The sequence below is a fragment of the Monodelphis domestica genome, chromosome 2 (assembly GCF_027887165.1).
Source record: "Monodelphis domestica isolate mMonDom1 chromosome 2, mMonDom1.pri, whole genome shotgun sequence".
NCBI classification, from domain to species: domain Eukaryota; kingdom Metazoa; phylum Chordata; class Mammalia; order Didelphimorphia; family Didelphidae; genus Monodelphis; species Monodelphis domestica.
The window spans coordinates 197,136,609-197,149,474 of NC_077228.1; the positions used below are offsets into that span (position 1 = coordinate 197,136,609).

At 47.6% G+C, this 12,866-nt stretch overlaps 2 protein-coding genes across 3 annotated transcripts in view; one reads left to right on the plus strand and one right to left on the minus strand.

Annotated features, from left to right (window-relative positions):
* The window catches only part of IKZF3 (IKAROS family zinc finger 3), a 96,606-nt gene extending 89,599 nt beyond the window's left edge, over window positions 1-7,007 (plus strand). For both annotated transcript variants that reach the window (XM_007482298.3, XM_007482299.3), the window contains exon 7: window positions 752-7,007. In XM_007482298.3, the coding sequence (XP_007482360.1) occupies window positions 752-1,455 (704 nt within the window). In that variant the 3' untranslated portion in view covers window positions 1,456-7,007. The remainder of the gene's footprint in view (window positions 1-751) is intronic.
* A 4,788-nt stretch (window positions 7,008-11,795) lies between these two features.
* LOC130456998 (retinol dehydrogenase 8-like) lies at window positions 11,796-12,631 on the minus strand. The gene has a single exon (XM_056814834.1). It carries the CDS (start codon window positions 12,617-12,619, stop codon window positions 12,344-12,346), a length of 276 nt encoding a protein of 91 aa, XP_056670812.1. The 5' UTR covers window positions 12,620-12,631; the 3' UTR covers window positions 11,796-12,343.
* Window positions 12,632-12,866: the final 235 nt, after the last annotated feature.

Here is a 12,866-nt window from a genome sequence, read left to right on the forward strand (position 1 = left end):
CATTCACCAGTTGATGGGGATTCCCTTAGTTTCTAGTTCTTTGACACCCCAAAAAAAAGTCATTATATTTGTTAACAAATGGGCCCTTTCAGGGGCAGCTGGGCGGCTAAGTGGATTGAAAGCCAGGCCTAGAGATGGGAGGTCCTAGGCTCAAATCTGGCCTCAGACACTTCCTAGCTGTGTGACCCTGGGCAAGTCCCTTGACCCCCATGGCCTAGCCCTTACCACTCTTCTGCCTTGGAGCCAATACACAGTATTGATTCTAAGACAGAAGGTGAGGGTTTAAAAAAAATGTGCCCTTTCCTTCTTTCTTTGAACTTCATCTGGGTAAGGTTGGTATTTCTTGATCTGAACTCCTTTCACCAACCAATGATCATTGCCCTTCTTGCAACACTTCTATCCTGTGCTGTCTAAAATTGTTAGCAGAAAACAAGAGCTTAAAAGGTTATCTGCATTTTGGGAGGATGGAAACGATTGGAGCACAGAACTACTCCTGAGGTCATTCAGTGTTTGAGCCTAATCTGTGTGCCCCATTTCCCCCATCCCTGAGGTTCCCCAAATTTTGCCCAGGAGATGACAGACGGTGGCCTCTGATATGGACCGAGTCTACAGCTCCATACAGGGTCAGCACGTTTGTTTCTGTGTTCTCTCCTGGACCAAACAGCCTTCCACAGCCCGAAAACCCTTTGAATCATTCTGGGATCTCCGTGCCTGTGGGGTCCAGTTGTAAACCATTCTTTTCCTCTTGTAGGTGAGAAGCGTCACTGCTTTGAGGTCAATTATAATTCCAGCTACATGTATGAGAAGGAGAGCGAGATGATACAGAGTCGGATGATGGATCAGGCCATTAACAACGCCATCACCTACCTTGGAGCGGAGGCCCTGCGCCCTTTGGTGCAGACCCCTCCTGCCCCGACCTCCGAGATGGTCCCAGTTATCAGCAGCATGTACCCCATTGCACTTACCCGCACAGAGCTACCAAATGGGGGCCCTCAGGACCTAGAGAAGAAGAGCGCCCACCTGTCAGACAAGTGCCTGCCCTCCGAAAGAGGCCTCTCCCCCAACAACAGCGGCCACGACTCCACAGACACCGACAGCAATCATGAAGAACGCCAGAATCATGCCTACCAACAGAACCACCTGATCCCTCCCCGGGCCCGGAACGGGATGCCAACCCTGAAGGAGCTGCCCCACTCCTATGAACTCCTCAAACCCCCGTCCATCTGCCCTCGAGATACCATCAAAGTGATCAACAAAGACGGGGAGGTGATGGGTGTGTACAGGTGTGACCATTGTCGAGTGCTCTTCCTGGATTATGTGATGTTCACCATTCACATGGGCTGTCACGGGTTTCGTGACCCTTTCGAGTGTAACATGTGTGGGTACCGGAGCCACGACAGGTACGAATTCTCCTCTCACATCGCTAGAGGAGAACACAGAGTCATGTTAAAGTAAATCGTTCGATCCTCTCCACAGATTTCAGTATCGGGGAGCATCATTTAGAAAACAGCGAACAACCCATGCCGTGGCTTGGCCAAAGCTTTACAGTCTCAGGTGATTTCCCATATCAGTTCTCATATGAAAAGGGTTCAAGTATTGTGCCTTCATTAGCCTCTTAAAGGATTCTGCCCTTTTTCAATAACTCTTGCAGACTCACTGTATTATTTTTGAGAGATGAGTTTTTATAGCTTTTTTTCCCCCTCAGGGACTTTATATTATAGGAATAAAAACTGGAAAAAACCTTTTGTAATCATCTTCTACAACTGCACAACCCGAATCGATGTACATTTGTTGCCCATCCAAACCGCCCTCTGATTGCGTTCTGTGAACGAGCGCTTCTTGGAGTTGACATCCATTGGCCATGACCAGAAAATGGACCTTGGACTGCATTGATCTTTGGGGGTGGGGGGGTGTCTCCAGTCGTGTAAATAATAGGGAAGAACAGTGATGTGATAGAAATCTGATCTAACATTGGTAGACCCCAAGCAGCAGCGCCCTCTGAAACAGGTGTAGGTTTATCTTATTCTCCCTAATGTCTTTCCTCCCCATTTTGCTAAGAATTATTTTGGGTTAAGCAAACTACTATGGAAGGAATTCTATATAAGAAGAGTCATCTTTTAGAAACAAAGTCATATGGCCATTAAAACAAAGCAAATTGTCCGTTATGGAGCTCAACATCAATTTCCTTTTCCCAGAGATGGGAAGAGGTAATGTCTAAGAGGGAGGAAAAAAGTGGTTCCAGAGTTTAAACAGGAAAAACGACCTCCGTGTTCAGTCAGCAAGCATTTGTGAGATGCCAGGTACTGTGTTCTTCTGACCCTTCATAGTTAATGCTGCAATCAAGACAGACTTGCCAACTAATCTTTACCAGAAAATATTATAAAACAAAAAACTGTTTATTCATATATTGCTTCCTTCACCTCCAAGGAAGGTTGGGTACTTCTTGGGAGGTCATAGGGATAAATGCAAGGAGGGTTTTTCAGCCATTTCAGAAGTTGCCCATCAAGAAGGTGACCCTTCTAGTGCTCTGATATCTTTGACCAAATGACAGGTTTGCATTTTTATAGAGCTGATCTACTAAATTCAACAAATATTTATTAAGCAAAGCCTTGACACAGAGGCTTTGGGAGTACAAGAGATGGCCCATAAGACTTTCATTCATATCTTAGAGTAAATACTTTCAAGTCTGGTCTTCATCAAAGGTGGTTGATTGATGGAGAGGGATTTGATAACCCTTCATATGAAAGAAAGCTCTCATGGCACAGAGAAAAGAGTCTGGGACTTAGGAAGACTGGATCTGGCCCCAGCGCTGCACTACCTATATTTTTTGCAAGTCATTGTACTTCCCTGGGGCTTTAGTTTCCTCTTCTGTAAAATAGAACGTCTGATTAGACAACCTCTAAAATTCCTTTTTGTCCTGATAGTCTGATTTTGGAAGGACCACAGATCCTCTTGAAGCCTTCTAATCCATAAGAATTAAATGGGTAAAAGTTTTTCTATATGTAATTAATGTATATGTATTGCACATTTATTTGAGGAGGAAGAGAAGGTATTTCAGTTTTTCCTTAAACATCCTCAGGCCATAAGGGAGATTTCAGAAATTCTTCTGAATATTTAGGGGCTTAGAGAAGAGAAAGAGTTTGGAGGTGAATGTTAGGAAAAGAGAAGCTTATCGCCTTAAGGAGAGAGATGACTCTTATATCTCAAAATGCAACAGCAAGACTTGTTCCACCAACCACAGGAATGTTTTATAACTTTCATTCATTTGCCTTGTTCTTGCCTGGTTGATTGATTGCCTTAATGGTTCCCATTTACTAGAAATACATTCTTCTAGGGAAAGAGGGCATTAAGTCATACAGAGTGGAGTTCCTATACTAGACTTCCAAGTGTGGCACAAAATATATCCAAGTTAGATAATACTTTGCATGTGAAAATTAATCACTTCCGGTCTCATAATCTAATTCCATTGGAACCCCTCAAACAAACTAATGTTTCTGAACCCAGCCTGGTATACATGTTGTGTCAATACTGTCCTTGTTGGAAAAAAAGACTTGAGAAGATGAAAGGAAGTTTTGTTTCAGAACTATAACCTAGTAGCTTCGTTGAGATGGGAATTTTTGCAGTACCTACAAACAGATATTCTATTAGCAGTTACTTTGCAATCCCAGGACCTAGAGAGATGGGGAAGAGACAGTTTTCTTCTTCTCCTTTCCCACCAACTCTCCAGCTAGGCAAAGATTCTACCTCCCACTCAGGAAGCCATAGTAAGATAAACAATCGGCCCCAGAAAAATTCACTTGTAGTTAGGGAGACAGGTGTGGCCTGGGTGTGGGAAGGCAAGAGAATAACTGTTATGAAAGGGTCACTGAATGCCAATTTCTTTTATATATAGATACAACCTATTTAGTATTGAGTAAAACTATTTTCTTCCCTCTTCCTCCATTTTAAAAAGCCCTCCCCACATTCCTAGTCATACTCTTCAAAAAGCTAACTAACTTGAGATCTCTCTTACCATTCTCAATTCTTGCTTAACTTGGCACCTAACTTTGCCACTGACACATTTTCTTACTACTAAAATGTAGTAGAGAGGCACAAACCACTTTGATTTGAAGATGACTTCTAATAAATAGACTTTCCAATAGCAAGTGAGCCCTTTAGTGCCAACTATATTTATGGCTTAGGTAAGTGACAGGGATCTAAAAAAAATCTAATTACAATATTTTACCTTTGTATGAAATTCCAAAATGCTATGGGCAAATATTTCCATCACCACCACCAAGATAAAAAAAATCTCATTCCCCTCCCCACCCTGTGTTTCCCCTTTTCCTACTTTTTGGCTAAATATAAGAGTTTAGATATTGAAAGGGAATGCACATTACTGAGAGATCCTATGGCAGGTTGGGAGAGTGGAATAAGGATAATAATATTAAAGTTTGATATGACCTCTCCAAGATGGAGTGAGCTCAGATTGGGACCTGGGGCCTCCAGATTGGCGAAACAACGTGGACCTCTTGGAATTTAAAGAGGATAGATGAAAATGGAGTGAAAACTAGGATGATGTGATTTTTAAGGGGCTTCACTTCATCTAGAGTTAGGGATGGAAGATTAGTGAGAAATTCTGATAACTGTGAAAGGTTTAGAAAGAGACTGTATTCTTAGGAAAGAGGGGAAAAGATAGTGAAGGAAGTTGATATGGGCAGAGATCAGATTCAAATTGAATTAGGGAGTGAAGAGGAATAATTTCAATCTATTCTCGGCTACAAAGGGACAATACTAGTTATATAAATAGTTGCAAGGAATAAAAGATGACTCCAAAATAAAAGGAGCTGAGAAAAGAGTCCTAATGATTTAGAGAACCTGGAGGAAATGTATTAATGCTTGTGTTGCTGCATTGAGGAACAAGATCCCTGTCACTTACCTAAGCCATGAATATAGTTGGTACTAAAGGGCTCACTTGCTGTTGGAAAGTTATTTTCTTTATGTTAGGAACTAGCTAGCTACCTGTTCCCACCCAGGCCATTATAATATGGAGAAGGCCCATATTTGGTTGGAGAAACCAAAATGGGTCAGTCCCAAAGGCATTAAGGAGGGAGGAAAATTCCCCATTATTTTCTTAGACTATAATAGCCCAAACTTATTCATTTAAAGCAGTGGCAAGGAAGTCATCTATTTTGGTAGCTTCCATGGAAATCCATTCCTCATGGAAGAGAGAGAATCAGGACTCCCAGAAGGATACCGAGTCCTTAAGGTTACTTCTTCCAGGTGTCCACACCCAGTGGGTCCAGGCCCCAAGGCCCAAAATGAAATGAGTTACATTTTTAAAGGTTTGGTTTTTATTCTCTTTAAATAACTTGGTCTTGTGATCTATTGTGGCCAGGTGAATCTTGGTGGGTTGAAAGGAGAATGCTAATTATGAGAGAAATCAGAGAGGGAAGTATGTGCATAGACCTACCTCAGGGGATATTGTGAGGGGTCACAGACTTCCATGTCCACAATGAGCTCTAGTTCTGGACAAAAGTTCACTCACGAAGGTTGTGGATTTCAGAGATATAATTGTGAGCCCCACCCAGGATCCTGAACTTGAACTCGTTGCAAGGAAGGCAATTTCTCAGGACTAAATATTGACACTGGTTCATTTCTTAGTTTTATTTGCTTTATTTGTCAAACTTTGCAAGCCAGGTGATTTTTTTTTTTAATTCTAAGAAGGGAAATCATGTTACTTCATTAGCATTAAGTACCCAGACCCTTGACTTGATGTAGGCTGGGAAACAGTGTGCAGTTCTTAATAAGCTTCTAGCCAGTCCCATCCAACAACTTAAGGTTTTTTCTCATTCCCTTCCCCAGAACCACCCTCTCCTACCATCTTTACTCTAGAATGCCTGCCCAGGAGCCGGAGAAGGCTCCGGTAACGCTCCTCACTCCCAGCCCCATCCTCCTCTCCTTTGGATCCTTCCCACCTTCTATACATGGGTGAATGTTACTCTTGACTTTTTCAAAGTGGATCAGCTTCGTGCCCCACCAGTGGAGATGGTATACTCACTAGTTCCTCTGTTTTCCCAGATGGGCAATATAGAACTTGAGTCTCCCACAAACACAGCAGAAGCCCTTTTTTTTTGGTTGGTTGGTTGGTTTTTTGTTTAAAACAGCCAGCCTCATTTCCATTTCATCTCTGTAAAGATTCTCACAGGGTTTCAACTGAGTAGAGTAACAGACATACAAGGCAACCCTCCCCACACAAACACACACACACACTTTTTTTTTTTTTTGGAAACTTGTCCTTGCTCTGGCTATGTGTATGGAAACTAAATCATAATGGGTTACAAGTGGTTAGTGGGTCACTTAAAGAGCAGACACCTCTTCAGCCGGACAAGTGGCTTTGAGTGCTCAAATTCTCAGACTCTGAGCGGGGCGTGAGGGATCATTTTGGCAACTGGAAAAACCAAATCTTTTATTTTTAACTTCTGGTTTCCAAAGCCACAGGTGTGGTCTGTGGATGGCCCTGCTCCCCTGAGTGACTAGGGTAACACTGAGAAAGAAACTGAGGTCCCAGCCTCAGACTGCCTTCCCACACATCCGTGAGTAAATGGCCCCCTAGGCAGGAGCGAAGGTGAGGGAAACGACTGTCTCACTGGGTTGCTTTTTGCACTTGGGTGCCTTGGGCTCCCTTGTTAAGAAGCCGTTCTTCTATAACTGAGGCCATCTTGACGTGTGGCTCTCCAAAACACTCCCATTCCCTAGCAAGCATTGGGGTCATCCAGACCCCACTTCTAGTGATATCCTGTCCTTTGTGTGATTCTGATTGTCCAGCAACTAGAAGCACTTCCATTTGTCACAGTAAGATGAGCAGATCTTCTAAGGACCGAAAATGTCTATAATGTAGCGGTGCCAACCATTGCCCAAATTGCAGTATGCCCTTTTGCCAAAAACAACATTGTTCAAGTGTTTAAAGTTTCTTTGTAAGTTTTTTTAAACAGGGAAAAATAAAAATAAATGTGTGTTTGAAACTAGATCTGTTTGCTGCATTTGGTTTGTGGAGTGTTTATTTTTCTCTTTGGATAACAGATTGTATTCTCTCTCTTTCTCTCTTTTAAACTCCTTGCCTTCCATCTTAGAATCTATACTGTGTATTTGTTTCAAGCTAGAAGAGTGGTAAGGGCTAGGTAATGGGGGCTGAGTGACTTGCTCAGGGTCTTACAGCTAGGAAGTATCTGAGGCCAGATTTGAACCCTAGATCTTCCCCTCTCTAAGCCTTTTCTCTTTTAAATTTCTCTTTTTAAAATTAAATATTTGGAGGTCCATATGGAAGCACCTGAAGGATTATTCTGCTCTAGGATTTTATTAAGAAGCAGGCCATGTCACAGGAGACAATTTTCCTAGTCCAGTCCTAGCACCAAGACATTGGGTTTGTTCCTGCCAAGTGATGGCATCTACACCCATCCCTAGCTCTGATATTCCAGATGTCTTAATCTCTGTCAGAAAAAAAAAAGAAAAGAAAACCTAAACTAAAGAACTTGGAGAAGGTAGGGGGGAAAAAAACCAAGTTTTCTCTTTTCCCAGTAAAGGTTTAGATTCCTGGATACCTTGATTCATAGCCAGGCATTGAAAAGCTAAATGCAACTGGCTTTGGAGTGAGTGTGTTAGGTAAAGGGTGAGGGGAGCCCACCTGGAAGGGAAAAGAAAGGTTACTTTCTTCTCACTTTACCCTCAACATCTATCCTTTCATTCTTGGAACCTAAATAATCAAAACTATGAGAAACCCAAGTTGAACTCAAAGCCTTTTAGAATCTGTCCAGTGTTTTGATCACTGTAAGTAATGCCAAGTCCTTGGGATGTTTCAGATCAGCTCAAAGCCCAGACTTGCAACGTAGAGATAGAGAGGGAGTTCCTGGCAGAATGGATCAGATCCATGTGTATATCTCCTAGGAAATCCTGAGGGTAGAGGGAGCTTTAGCAAAACCAACGCTAATTCCAAGCTTAGCCAGCCTAGCAATAGAAACCCGAGGAATAGGAACAGAGAAAAGACTCTGCATTTCACATGAAATACCCACAAAACAATATGGAGTAGGAGATGAGATCTCCGACTCAGGAAGTTCCTGTAGTGTGTATCCAGTTTTGGAAAGCAGATCCACCAAGTCAAAAAATTAATAGCTCACATTTGTGGAGTATTTCTGAGGCAAAGAGCACATCTTCCAGAAATTGAAGTTTGAGAAGTCATTAAGAGGACTTGTCCATTGGGGTCACACTCAGACCGAAGTCTCTGGACTCCAAGATCTGTGACCCCATTGATATGGGTGTAACCTCCACACCATCCACATTTGTTCATCTTGCTTGAAACTTCTTTGTCCTCATGCAATCACAAATTCAAGACCTGGAGTCCATCCTGGTGCCTGCCTTGACTTTAGCATAAAGATACCAGTGGAGATATATTTTAAAGCAGAGGGGTGAGGCAGCTAGGTTGCAAAGTGGCTAGAGCACCAGCACTGGAGTTGGGAGGACCTGGGTTCAAATATGGCCTCAGACATTTCCTAGTGACCCTGGGCAAGTCACTTAATCCCATTTGCCTAGCCCTTGCCCTTCTCCCTTAGAGTTATTACTAAGACAGAAAGTGAGGGTTTAAATAAATAAACAGTCATCAAGTATCTACTGTGTGCCAGATGCTGGCAATATAAAGTAAAAAACGAAACATGAAGAAAGGTTGACTTTATTTTTTCTGGACGTCCTGTTTAGTGCCTGTTCAGCTGAGCTGCTCCCTCTCTCTTCTCCCCCATGAGGTCCATGGATGGGGTTGGCATTCGGGGCATCCACCTGTGAGCCCTTCATCACCACCATTCCCCTTAGCAACCACTCAAAGTTCCCCCCAATCCCATGGCCCATGGGATTGTGGAATCTGAAGTTGTAAAGGACCTCAGGGACAACCAGTCCATCCCCTTCCCTGGACAGATGGAAACCTTTCCCTGGCAGGGGAGGAGAGAGAGATTCTCAACTTGTTTTCATTCCATTCCCCTGATCTCCAGGCCCTGAAGTAAGCCCCAGAAAGGAGAGGCCTTCAGGGAGGGAAAGCACACAATGGTTCCAGAAGGGAGGCAATAGAGAAGTAAAACCAACTAAGCCCGTGGCCAGCCACCCATCTCCAAATCGCTAGTCCTGGCTGCTGAGACATTCCCAGCTCAGCCAGTGGTTTGCATAAGAGTCAAAAGAAATTGCACCTGGGGAGGGGAGGTCACTCGAGTGAGACTCCCTATTTGGGCTGGAGGTTAGGAGTTGGTGAAGGTCAAAGTCTAGTCTCTGGGGGGCTGAGGTCTGGGGACTGTTGATAGGCTTCCCTTCTCATGTGTTCTTCTGTAGTGACCAAAGGGAAAAAGCTTTGGGGCAGGCGGAATGGAGGTAAGAGTGTGGGGCATGTGGCTCTCCTCCCTGCCCCCCTTTCACAAAGTGTGGGGAACAGGAAGAATTGAAGAGACCATTTCCCATCATCTATACCCCACCTCCTCCCCTTGTCCCCCTGGGCCCAGCAGAGCAGCTTAGTCAAATAAACCACAGCTCTGAGGGTGGCTGATGGATGGGAACTAGGGGGGCTGACACTACCAAGATGTCTCCTCCCCCATAGTTGTTCCTTCCACACTTGCAATCCCTCCTCTCCCAACTCCTCTTCATTGCCACCCCTTCACCTGCAATTAGGGTCTAAAAATACTATTCCCCACCCCCACTGGAATGATGCTCTCTGCCCCACACATGGAAAACCTCTGCCTCCACCAATTCCATCTGTCCCAGGACTGTAGGGAGAGTGTCAGTGGCTGTTGGGGCACTGATCTGGGAGGCAGGACACCTGGGTTCAAGTCTCAGCTTTTGCCACTAATTCTGTCTCCTTCAGTGAGCCATGATATAGATTTAGAGTTGGAAGGAGCCTTGAAGGAATTTTAGTCTGACCCCCTCATTTTACAGATCACACAAACACCCAAAAGATTTGCTTAGGGTCACACAGCTCCTAAGGGTCAAAAGAGGGATTCTATCTTCATCAGGATGAGGGCATTGAGGGGACAGCTGGGTGGCTCAGTGGCTGGAGAGCCAGCCCACAGATGGGAAGTCCTAGGTTCAAACCTGGCCTCAGACACTTCCCAGCTGTGTGACCCTGGGCAAGTCACTTGACCCCCATTGCCTAGCCCTGACCACTCTTCTGCCTTGGAGCCAATACACAGTACTGACTCCAAGACGGAAGGTAAGGGGTTAAAAAAGAAAAAGAATGAGGGCATTGAAAGGCACCTCCAGAGTAACCTTAAAGCAGTCACTTCCTTTCCCTGCCTCCCTTGGCCATGTGTGAAATGAAGGGAGTGGGGCCAGCTGATCTCTGAGCCACCCTTCTCTCCCTGGGACTCTTTCCCCTATAGGGCCTGACTCGGTTCCCCAGAGATCGGGTTCCAAATAGAGGGCTGAGAAATAAGGTGAAAGGCACTCCGCGCTTTCTGCTTGACCCCCCGGGAAGGGAGAGGGAGGTTGAGGCACAGGAAGGGGGAGTCGGGCACTTTCTCAAAAGTTCCAAGATAGAGACTGCAAGGGGGAGGGGGCGGAGGAGAAACGCGTCTCCTGGGCACGGCAGACCTGGAGAGGCTAGGTTTCTGAAGAATGCCGCTGAGGGAGGGAGTGACTCCCAACTCCCACATGCTCCTCACCCTCTGCCTCAGTTTTTCCACTAGAAGCCACGAGGGCCCAACCCGAGGTGTGTAGGGGGACGACCCGGATTCCCAGGCCCTGGGTGGTGAGCAGGGTCCCGGGGAAGGAGGTCGCAGCCGCATCCGGAGGTGCCAGGGCGGGAGGGGGGGGGGGGGCGCCGGGTAAGATGGGAGACCAGGGAGGGGGAGGGATGATGAAAGGAGAGGGGCAGCGGCACTTCTGAGAAACAGCCCTAGCATCCCAGCAGGCCACAGCCCCCCCCCTCCCCTGTGGCTTCACAGCTAGCTCCCTACAGCCGCCCACGGATCTGCGAGGCCTCTCCGGGGGTTGGGAGGTCCTGACGGAGGCGGCGGGTGCTGGAGTGGGGGTGGCAGGGTATGGCGGGGACTGTGGAGGAGGGTTAACCAAAGCGTCTGCTGTACATCAACCACTGACTAGAACGGACAGGAACGGGCATCTGAGTGGAAGTGCTGCTGAGTGGGAGCCTGACCTTCTGGGGTATCCTTCGGAGTCCCACTTCATGACCCTGGCCCCTGAGCCTAGTGAGGATGGAGGTGGGGGAAGAGGGCAGGCGGACTCTCTACCAGGAAGACACCCTTGGCTGTTCCCACCTGCCCTCTTCTCCCTCGCCGCGCCCTGCCCAGTATAGAAACACTCCTATTTCACCCACGGCCAGAATCCAGAAGTGAAACTACCCCCTGTCACGGCTTAGAGACCCCGAGGCTCCACCTTTCCGGGAATCAGTCGCCCGTGGATCTCCAAGCGTCTAACAGAGATGAACCTTGTCTGAGAAAAGTGGGGGAGGGAAAGGCTCAGCAGAGGAACAAAAAAGAGGGTAATGGAGGGGAGGAAGGTTATGGTCTGTCTTTGTACTCTTCCTCTCCCGCCTCTGGGTATCCGCTCGGAACCGCGTGGGATCGAGCGGGCGCGGCCGCTTGAAGTTCCCACGAATGGTCACTGGGTGTCACTACAGCCGCACGGCTGAGCTGGGGTCTGGGGTCCCGGCGCAGGGAACCTTGGCAGCACCTGTTGGAAACCCCACCCCACGCGCGCCCCACCCACCCACACCCACCCACGGCCTCATTTCGGGCACATCACACCCAGGCCCCAAACACACGTTCCTGCTACTTAGCGCTTTATTATGGGTAGCTCTCCTCACCGGTCCCCGGCTTAGACAGCGTTTAGCAGCCGGCTCTCCTCCATCCCTCAATCCCTGGCTGCCGGCTCGAACCCGGCGCCTTAGATCCTCGTGGTGTCAAGATGTGGGACTCTTGGTGTATGGAGCCCCGGGTTCCAGGGGGACTCTGTGTGACCTCGGACATACTCCCATCCCTCTCTAAGCCTCGGGTTTCCCCTTTGGAAAATGAGAAGGGAGCGAGGGATCGGCCAATACCAATAGTGGGTTACTGGAGGTTTGGCAGCCGAACAGAGGAGCGAGAGGAGCCCAAGTGACCTCAGGCCCTACACTCCTCCATTCAGTCCCTCCAACACTAGAGACTACACGCACTCTGCGCGCACGCCGGTCCCCGGAGTCCTGATTCACAGCGCAATTCTAAGGGGGGAGGGGAAATGTTCCCCGACCCGGTACTGAAGGGAAGCGACTGAGCGAAGCCTCTTCAAGCATGACCGCAGCCTGGCGGGTTAGGGGATAGGAGGAGGACTGAAAGGACCCGGTTCAGCGGAGGCCCAGCAGGCGGAGAGCCTGGCGGAGCTTGCGCGCCTTCCAGCGGCAGAGGCGCACGGCGTGAAGGCTAGCCCGGAGCAGCGGCTCATGGCGAAACATTAGGCGGTAGAAGGCGGCACCCACCAGTTCCCCCGATGGGTCGGCGCGCTTCAGGGCCAGCATGGGTGTGTAGGCCGGGTTAGTTTGGTGGCGGAAGGGTGGGCGGCGGGCACAGATAACCCTCAGGGTGTGCTGTGAAGACAGAACAGGGCACTCAGATTTAGGCATCCAGCGCCCTCCCCTACGTCGCCCTGCATCCTGGGATCGGGCTCAGGGTCTAGGGTGGAGCCCTTGGGGCAGGGACAAATAGACGTGGGGTGGGACAAGGGCTGCTTAGTCGGAGACGGAGGCTAGCGGGGAATGCGGGGTCCGAGCAATGGGTCAGAGGAAGGAAGGCATCAGGAAACTCGGGACAGAAGGGACTCGGTGTTTTCCCTAGCGGTTAGAAGGGTGAGGAGGGCGAGCTTTATAGGTG

Bases quoted from the DNA above. Each gene is read 5' to 3' on its own strand.
- LOC130456998 (XM_056814834.1), bottom strand. From the start codon at position 12,619: ATGCCTAAATCTGAGTGCCCTGTTCTGTCTTCACAGCACACCCTGAGG.